The following is a 10,000-nucleotide window of genomic DNA, read 5'->3' on the forward strand; positions in this document are numbered from 1 at the left end:
GGATTTCCCCCTCTCCTGACATGCTGAGTCACTTTGGCATGCTTTGAGCGCGTGGGCAGCATGAAAAGAAACTCAAGCAAAAATTGGAATGTTTACGATGAACGAGCGAGAAATGGCTGGCGAGGAGAGAATTTCCTCGTATATCCAGCGATGGGGTGTATTTGAAGCTCCCTGGCGCTGAATATGTGATCTAGGTAGTGTCCTGTTTGAGCTCAATGTACGCAGCTCGTGGAGAGCTTTCCAGAATGCCCAAGGTTGTGAAAATTGGTTGATTAGAACCGAAGATATTCTCAGAATAAGGTTAGAATTATTGCATTTGGGACTGCTGGGGAAATTTGGTCGGATGGTAAAGGGTTAAGCAATGCAACTTTGCACTACTTCACAATACTTGAAGCCCACGTCGACTGTATTCCACCTGAGTAGGTGGACCCAAATCAACTGCATTCCAGTCAAGTAGATGGACCCACATCAACTGTATTCCAGTCGAGGAGGCGGAAGCCCAACCCAATGCAGTGTTCAATTCAGTGCCCATAGAGAACAAGTTCACTAAGCTCAGAGACCTACCTTCCCCGATGCATCACCTTCAGAGCTGGCACTGGCCAACAGACTGCGTCGACCGCGTCGACCACCACTGCTCTGGGCAACAGCATCCTCAGTTTTGGAATCTTGCGATGACTTGACGTCTTCATCTGCAGACGCTGCAGGAGCGGCGGCAGCCTTAGACTTTCTTCCACGGCCGCGAGGAGTTAATGTCTCCATGGTGCCATTATCACCAGCAGGTTTTGTTTCCTCAGGACCCATGGGCGGCGTTCCACTCAGTTCTTTCTTGCTGCTTGTGGTTCGTGCCTCCTTCTGCCGACCAGAGCTCCTTGAGCTCGATGCACTTGCATCGTCATTGGTATCTTCTTCTGCTGCTGTTTCCTCTACCACCTTCACCGTGCTAGTTGTGTTTCCTTTGCTGTCAGTTTTTCTCCGGTTGGATGCTCTCGCTGAACGCACTGGTTCAGTAGTGGCTGCTTCAGAGCTCTCCGCATCTATGTCTGTAGGTGCAGTAGTCAATGCTGAGGTAACCACCTGTTCACTACCTGAACCCAGCTTCTTTCTCCTGCCAGAGGCCCGTGATGGGCCCGACGCAGCTCCAGTTTCTTCACGTTTGTTGCCATCTTCCATACTACCGGTAGTGGATAAATCTGATACATCAGTACAGGGCTGCTTCTGCTCTTGCTCGTCAGGAGCGGCCACATCCAGAGTTTTCTTTTTCCGGGTTGATGCTCGACTGGTAGCCGTTTTGCTCCTTGAATTGGCTGCATCCGACTGCTGCTGCTGCTGCTGCTGCTGTGATGTAACAGTCTCTTCAGCAACGGGTACATCGGTCTTTGGGGCCTCGTCCACACCTTTCTTGCTTCGACGGGATGAGCGTGATGCTTCACTTGTTGCCTTCTCTGCTTTGTTGTCATCGCCATGAGCAGTATCTTCTTGCGCTACATTTTGAGCCGCCGTGCCAGAATTGCCCGCAACCTGCCGGCCACTTCTTCGTGTACTAGCGCTTGCAGAAGCAGCAGGCATCGTGTCAGCCCTCTTCTCAGCAGCAGTGGCAGCAGTAGCAGAGCGAGCATTGTACCGGCGCTTGCGTGGTGGATCATCATCATCAGCAGCAGCATTACTTCCAAGCTCCTGGTTCCATAATGCCCACTTCATCATCAGCATCTGAATCAACCTGTTGCATAAAAAAAAAACATGAGAAAGAAGCCAGCCACAGCAGCAGCATCAGCAGGGAACTCAAGAATCTGTTGGCTGCACTACTAGAGCCTAGCAGACAAGGAAGGCAGGCAAAGCGTCATACAGAGCATCTCTAAACTAAACATTTCAAGACAATGTGATAAGGCAATGGAGACACACAGCATTTACTATACACAAAAACAAGTCTAGCAGCAAACACATCATGCATCTACTGTCGGCTAGCTTAGAAATTAGGAGTCAACAGAGATCATGAACCACACACACATACACATGCACATACACATACACGCACACTCAGACACAGACACATACACATGCATACACGCTCAGACACAGACACAGGTACACTCACATCGCCTGCAAAAAGCACACGCTTCTGACGCTTCGTTCCTCGTTGCACATTAGCGGCTGAAATCAAATGACATCACCAAAGGCATGGAAACCGAGTTCAGAGAATATGATAACAGTTACAGCAGCGTCATGCAAAAAAGGCTGGACTGGATTTACTCCTGTAGAAGCCAGTGCGAGGGTTAGGGAAACTTAGGATTCTATTCAAACCAGGCACTACAATGTATGTCAGCACAAAACTCAGGTTTATGTGACAACGGTCCATTTTGAAAACTGAACCTGTATTCAAAACTGGCTTCTATATTGGACAGGGTTTTATACAAGGCAATACGGTATACAAGCCACCACAGCAGCCACACTCATTTGCTCCGTGCGTACTTGCTTTCTGCAGACCAGGAAGGCAGCTCTTCAATGGTGATGGAGAGGATGCTTGAGTACCCTCAACAATCTAAACAAAGAAGAACAGAAAGAGGAAGCAAAGAACCGACAAGGGATTAGGACAACATCAGTGCAGAGCAAGGCGGTTGGTCACACTCAAGGTGAACGCACAGAGAAACACAGCGAGTAATTTACCACAATCTCCTGTGCTAGAAGGGTACAGTACAGTGTATGAGACATCTACTATAGTATATATGGAATGAATCACTAGAGGGATACCGCAATGGATAGTACATCTAGATATGGGATGAATCACTAGAGGGATACCGTAATGGATAGTCCAGATCTATAACGAGAAGAGTGCAAATAAGAGAACAGGCATGCACAACGGGCACACACACACACACACACACACACACACACAAGATAACACTACACTTTGCACGAAAGACTCACGTCTGCCGGTGACACGCCATCCCCTCCGGCTCTCGTTCTCCGTGGCGGTGTTCGTCGAGGTGATGTGCCAGTAGCAGTAGCAGCAGTAGGGGAAGGCTGGACAGGTGACCTGGCAAGCACCGCGTGAGGCACCTTGGCTGCCGGCACATACTCCTGTGACTCAACGTCCTCATCGCCATCTGAGAGTACGCACGCAGAATACGTACATAGCGCTGAAGAGATTGAGTACATACCGTTGCATGTACGAGTACTACCAACCATCATATCAATAGTTCATATGTACTCTTGATCATATCTATCACAAGCTAGCACTGCTGTGAGAAATCACATCTACAGTTCTAGTCAATGAAACCAAATCCAGTCGCGTCACTCAAGTTTGCGCCTTGCACCATCTCGCAGCCCGGCGTTCGCAGGTCTAGGGCTGCGCAATGCTCGGCGCGTACTTGAGTGACCCGACTGGATTTCATTGAGCAACACTGTAGTCTGTGCTACTTGAGGCAGTGTTTAGAGATTGTCATACCTGGTACCACACACCACGGAACATACGGGTGTACATGGTGTACATGTTCCTACAAACATGTGAGCATGTCCACCGCAAACTGCATCTTGTTACCCATAACAAAGGCTGTGGCTCTATCAAAACATGCCCCAACTGCAGTAAGATAGTGGTTGAAGGTCATTCTCACGGGAGACGCTACGGACGCATGCCCTCCATCAAACAGAACACAGGCCAAGCAATATAACCAAACAAAGGCTTTCGGATAGAACCTAAGCCACTGTCTGGCAACACCTGGGCATAGCACTACTGCTAGCATCTACACGTTAATACACCCACAAAACAAAAGGGAATCTCTACACATCCTACCATTGCCACCGAAGATTGGGCATGCGACGGTGGGTTCCTCGCCTTCGTCGTCGCTACCTGCACCAGCGGCGTCAATACCGTACGGCTGTGTGGCAAAGTCTTCATCAGCACGCGCAGCAGCCATACCATAAGCCTGTGTTGGTTCCTCGCCATCATCACCAGCGTCCGCATTGCCAGCAGCCAAGCCATAAGCCTGTGTTGGCTCCTCGCCATCATCACCAGCGTCGGCATTGCCAGCGGCCATACCATAAGCCTGTGTTGGTTCCTCGCCATTATCGCCTTCGCCGACCAGAGCATATCCTAACGTCGGATCATCATCGTTATCATCATTGCAGCCACCCTTATCATCGCCAGCTGCGTTCAGTCCATAAGCCTGCGTGGGTTCCTCTTCCTCACCATCACCATCAGCAGACTTTAGCCCATACGCCAGAGTTGGTTGCTCATCATCATCATCATCGTCAGCAATAGGCTCGGGCATGGGCACCGAAAAGCTTTCCGCGTCTTCCTCTGGAGCACCTGAAAGATACGCCTGGGTAGGTTCTTCTCCGTCCTCTTCGGGATTACAGTACAGAGGCGAAGCATTGCTCTCATCGTCAGCAGTATCATTAGCTGCTGATCTGTTGTTGTCGTCGTCACTGTTTGGCTCTGCCGTGGCCAGAGCACCATACGCCAGGGTGGGTTCTTCTGCATCATCATCGCCAGTGTTAGGAACAGCATCATCATCACCATTATCTTCTGGGCCTGTCGTGTCCGCATCTTCGTCATGACCTTCACCAGGTAAGTAAGCCAACGTTGCAGCATCATCAGCTAACTGATCTCGTTCTTGCTCGACCTCTGGAACCGCGCCTTTGGTGCTACCGACCTTCAACACCGATACAACACACCCGTCTGTGCTGGTAATTTCGTCCAATATGACAGTGCCTTCGGTAACATCCATGGCTTCTTCGCCGGCATCGTCCTCGTCCGTGTCAAGACGATCATCGCCAGCGAGCATCAGTTCAGACGCATCACTGTCGTACTCAAGCGTAGGCTGCGTTGGGTCACATGCCGCCGCTGCTGCTGCTGCTGATGATGCATTGGAGACTTGCCCCTGGCCAGCAGCGGTCGGGGATGCTGTTAAGTCAGTATCTTCAAACACCTGCGTTGGCTGCGTGGCAGAGTTGTCAAACAAAGCACCCTGCGTGGTCTCAGCAATAGCAGTGGCCGACGCATCCATCATGAGAGTGGGCTGAGTGGGATCCGTGTCCACCGTGCTGGTATCAAAGACCTGTGTGGCCTGCGTGGGTTCAGCTACCAGACCAGGTGCTGTTGACGCCGTGGTTCCCGTAGCATCAGCGGCACTGATCTCATCGACCAGGAGTGTTGGCTGCATCGTTGCGTCATCGGGCTCAGATGCAGCAACAACGGAGAATGACTCAGTCTGCTGCTGCTGCTGGTCAGCACTGACCGCCGGAGTGCGACCACTAGATCTGCTGCGTGCCATGCCAATGTCTGGAGACTCAGAATCAGCCTGGCTGTCCAAGATGCGTCGTGGACGGCCATGGACTAGATCGCAGTAACAACAAAACAGTAAAAGTAAGCAGATTCTTTCAGAGAAGAATTCCCAGTAACTACACCAATGGATAAAGTTATGAGTAAAGCAGACCATTCGCTATTCACAGTTTCACACAACAGTTATTATTCAAACAAAACGTAGGTAGCTAAGCAGCAGGTTCCGAACATATCCACCAACCAAACACCAAGACTACAGTAAGAGTGTGCAAGTCCTATCTTGACCTGGGATGGGGGTCAACCACAGCCAGATTTTTTATTGCATCATTTCTTAGAGAAGCATGATCAAGTATGCATGCTTTTCCGCACTGGTCTTGTAGATACAGTAGCAGATCATCAGGTTCGGTGCGCATGGATTTACCGTCCCTTGTTTCGCTGGTACAAGCAATGCAGCACTTTTCAACAGAATTTCAATTTGATGTCGTCTACCAGTATATGATACGGTGCGTGTCTGTGTCTCAGGCGTCCGTGTCAGGATACCAACACACTACATATGTGTGCTTGTAAAAAATTGTACCGGAAAGGACTAGGGCGAGCTGACACCACAAGCATTCCTACGAAAAAGCAACACCAATTTGAAATTCTTATGGGGGGGGGGGGGCAGTATTGCATGTGGGAGTTACACATTCTGCACGGGGGGGGGGGGGGGGGGGGGGGGTACTTTAGGTAGACCGTACGGTTGTGCACAGTACTGTGTGTGTAGAGTACATCCACGGGAGTCGGTGTGTAGACTACCAAATCACAGTGCTGACAACCCTACCAGTGCGAACGATCTCCTCCGACGACTCCTGCTCCGACTCGGGCAGGACAAGAGTGGCCTGTGTCTGGTGAGAGCGCGGTGTGGAGGTGACTGGAGGCTGACGCCGCTCCTTCGACAGGGACGTGGGTACAGTTGACACTGGCTCTGAGCACTCCTCATCATAGCTGTTCTCCACAAGAACCTGCAAAGGAACGGGTCAAGTAGTACACAACGGCAGCACGGCAATCGAATAGGCTACGGTAAATGCAATGGGACGAAGAAAGCAACGAGACGGACCTCCCTCGATTCTGACAGATTGACTGTTGCGGAGCATGAAGCCCCAGTGGCTCAGACCCAAAGCAAAGATGGAACACCCAATGGTGTTTGATTCACTGTTTCACTGGCTCCCTTAGCTAGAGCAGTAAGTAATAGCATGACGTACGGCCACAACCACACTACGTACAAGATCACTCACAACACGTGTTGCAGTACAGGTTGCCAAAGCATAGTACATGCACAGTAGTGCAAAGCAAGCTTTCTAGGTTTCAGCACGTGTTGCACCCTGTAAAAGCCATATTTGTCGTTTTTCGCATTTCCACCCATTTACCAGCCCTGGCGTCATGCCTGCTGCATGCACTGTGAATATACAGTATGGATGTGTTCACTGTTCAGGCATGTGCCCGGGAATGCACGAAAGTCTGCACCGGGGACTTCACGCAGTGCGGTTGTGGCCTCAAATACGGGCAAGCAATGCATGAAACTACATGACAGTTCCTGTTCTCTTAAGGAACCACACGATGTAACTGGCTCGAAGCACGGCTACAGAAAGCAGATGCTACATGCCCTTGGTGGTGACTGTAAAGCAATACTGTATTATGATTGTGTTCCCACTTCACCTACGCATTCCCAATGTTCTGTTCTAGAATTCTTGATACAGTCGTCCCTCTCTAATCCGGCACCTTTTGCAACGGCATTTTCTGCTGGATAAACAAGGGTGCTGGATTATCAAATCCTGCCCTCCAACCCGGCCCACCTGTTAGCATACATGTTTGTGTCGTACATCAAAACGTAGGGATTTTCTGTCAATCCAAGTACCGGTACTTCGTGGAATACATGTCTTTAACATACACCTGGTGATGTCCCTTGCACTGGCATAGGATATTCCCAAGTGTATGTTACATCTGTTGTGTATGTTACAATGCTCCCTGACAGTGTGCGATGCACAACTGCTGGATTAGAAAATCGAATTACACACAGTTTGAGAGATTTGTTGCAGAAAATCGCTGCTGGAGGCGGAATTCAAGTGCCGGATTAAAGCGTAGAAAATGAACTGAAAAAATCCGTTTTGCCAGAAAGTGTGCTGGTTTGCAAGGGTGCTGGATAAACAAGCGCCGGATTAGAGAGGGATGACTGTACTAGCACACACGGCAAGAGTGGTCGTCTTCGATGCTTACCTCGTCCCCACTAGCGTCCGGCCTCTCCGTGTCCAGTACAAACGGTGGCTCTCCGTCAGAGTCCGTATCCGTGGCAGAACCGGCACCATCTGCCGCCGTCGGGATAATGTCGTAGCGACACAGCACGTTTCCCAGAATGAACTCGCGCCGCGCCGGTGTTACCTCATAGCGAACCTTCGGCCTGAGCAAGAACTAGAGAAGGCAGACAGGACGGCAACAAGAATGTAAACATCATCCGTCGAGAGGGCTTGTCTCATGGCAATCTAAGACAGTGAGATTGGATCCAGGGACCGAAATGAGCAGGCACGTTAAGCTGAATCCATTAACAATATCTTTGGCAAAAACCTAGACTTGGCCTGTATGCATTATGACTGTGTGGACAGGTGTGGCGAGAGGTAGAGGAGAGGGAATGGACGGCTCTCTCACAGGATCACCAAGGACTATGACCATGATCACATGTACAAGACCTAGTGTACCCATAGGAAGATCACTGCAATCACATGCACTGTGGAGTAATGTGGGTGCAGAAGATGATGTCAACGGTTCCACGACTTTACAGTCCTCCTGGCACTGTACAGTAATATTGCAGACAAAATACACCGTGACAATTGCAGTGCCATCAGGTCCCCGATTCAGTATACACAATCAGTAGACCAGCTAGATCTACAGCATATCTTACAGTACACGGGTATAGGACAAGTGACGCACACAACGACACGCTAGTCCTGACCTACCTCGCCAAAGCGTGTTCCATTCCGACTGCTCATGTCGTGGAGAAAGTGAGTTCCATCCTCAACCTCAATCGCAGCGTGCGTCTTGGACAGTTTCTGCGAACGAGAGAAGAAGCAGAAAAAAGCAGTTCAAAAACATTTGAAAAGGCGACGTGTGCGTGCGTGTGCTTTATTTAAAAATATTCTGCCACTCTTTCATCAGTATGAAGTCTCGCTACTGTACTGAGTGCTTCGGCTATCTTCTGCAGTCTATACGGCTCTACTGTTCTAGGCCAGTCTTTGCTGGTACATGTACATCATCATCATACTCATCATCATCATACTCATACTCCTGCCCATCATCATACTCATCATCATACTCATCATCATACTCATCATCATACTCATCATCATACTCATCATCATACTCATCATCATACTCATACTCCTGCCCATCGCGGAAGCGATGATAGCGAACAACCTATGTTAGACATAGCAACTTGTGCTGGGACTACACCATTCAACGGCTTGCAAAGCTGATGAATTGACCGCCACTAATTTTAGCTCGGTCTACACCACACGGCTGGTTGAAATGGCTTTTTTCTGGCCAGTGAATCCCTGGGTAGTAAGACTATCGTCAAAAGCATAATTATAATTATGACCTTGTTCACAGTACCTAATCCATTCGCACTGGCCCATTGATAATCGTGATAGGCTACTTTCCTATCATCGAACCATGCCCCAACGTGCCGTGGGTACAACCGCAAAGTACCATGAGAGCATCCCATGCAGCCTGGCAGGGCCTCGACCCCGTTGGGGTTGTGTTTTCGCAGGCGGGACGGGTGAGCGAGTCCTGACTGCCAGTCACACGACATACACGGGCAGATAATCTGTGTTTGTGTCGTGTCAGGGTGCAGGGGTGGCAGCAAGCACTGCATTGAAACCACACTGGACTGGTGGTGTGTGGTACTTCGAAGTACTACCTGAGTAAGCTCCAAAGGGGCCATCTTGAGGGGAGGGGTACTCTCACAGCATTTACTGTAACACCAGTCAATACATAACATTGTAAAAATGTACTGACCTTGGAATCAATGCAGATATCACAGCTAGGATCCCGACCAATGACCGCCGTACCTACAAGGCACACACCATTAGCACAGGAATGCAGGAATACAATACATGTACTTGAATTACTACATTGTACGAACAAGAAGACTTCGAAGAAACCATGAGCCACTGCCAAGAGTGTTAAAGCAGATCATTTATTGGGCAACATCCAGTTTATACATCTGCAAGGTGGTATGAACTTTGCCATGCCTTACAAGATAGTGAGTAACATCCTGCACTAGGACATCACCAATTGCAAAGTACAGTGCTAGTGGACACAGATCTGCTGGGTGCAGGATATGCATGTGTTGAACAGCACTCAACCGCCAACAAACACAGCCACCCTGGCCAGAACCGGGGTATAGCCAACCAGGCCACATGTGCACTCACTCCCTGCATGTTCAGTCTCTGTATCTACTGCAGGTACAAGCACTGCTGCAGGAGTAAAAAATTCTCCAAACCTATGTAACTACTGCAGCAACAATGAACTACATGTACAAGAAAGTGACGAGTATATCATGGTGCATGCCAAGGACGTAAGCTGGCCATCACATTTAATCACTCAGCGGTGAGATAAACATTGGCCATCACAGTAAAACAATCAAGCGATAAGCTATACGTTGGCGGTCAAAGTGAATCCTTCAGTGTTGAG

At 49.5% G+C, this 10,000-nt stretch overlaps 2 protein-coding genes across 2 annotated transcripts in view; both read right to left on the reverse strand.

Moving 5' to 3' along the window:
• Positions 1–1,664, reverse strand: part of LOC135830963 (mediator of DNA damage checkpoint protein 1-like) — a 7,575-nt gene extending 5,911 nt beyond the window's left edge. Inside the window, exon 1 of the mRNA XM_065343202.1 lies at positions 565–1,664. Within this exon, the coding sequence (XP_065199274.1) occupies positions 565–1,566 (1,002 nt within the window). The 5' untranslated portion in view covers positions 1,567–1,664. The remainder of the gene's footprint in view (positions 1–564) is intronic.
• Positions 1,661–10,000, reverse strand: part of LOC135805206 (nucleolar protein dao-5-like) — a 10,645-nt gene continuing 2,305 nt past the window's right edge. The window contains exons 3-11 of the mRNA XM_065319219.1: positions 9,323–9,375; positions 8,266–8,358; positions 7,532–7,723; positions 6,099–6,279; positions 3,788–5,332; positions 2,923–3,101; positions 2,467–2,536; positions 2,093–2,148; positions 1,661–1,717 (exon numbers count right to left, since the gene is read on the reverse strand). Of these exons, the coding sequence (XP_065175291.1) occupies positions 1,661–1,717; positions 2,093–2,148; positions 2,467–2,536; positions 2,923–3,101; positions 3,788–5,332; positions 6,099–6,279; positions 7,532–7,723; positions 8,266–8,358; positions 9,323–9,375 (2,426 nt within the window). The remainder of the gene's footprint in view (positions 1,718–2,092; positions 2,149–2,466; positions 2,537–2,922; positions 3,102–3,787; positions 5,333–6,098; positions 6,280–7,531; positions 7,724–8,265; positions 8,359–9,322; positions 9,376–10,000) is intronic.

The sequence above is a fragment of the Sycon ciliatum genome, chromosome 1 (genome assembly GCF_964019385.1).
Source record: "Sycon ciliatum chromosome 1, ocSycCili1.1, whole genome shotgun sequence".
Classification (NCBI taxonomy): Eukaryota; Metazoa; Porifera; class Calcarea; order Leucosolenida; family Sycettidae; genus Sycon; species Sycon ciliatum.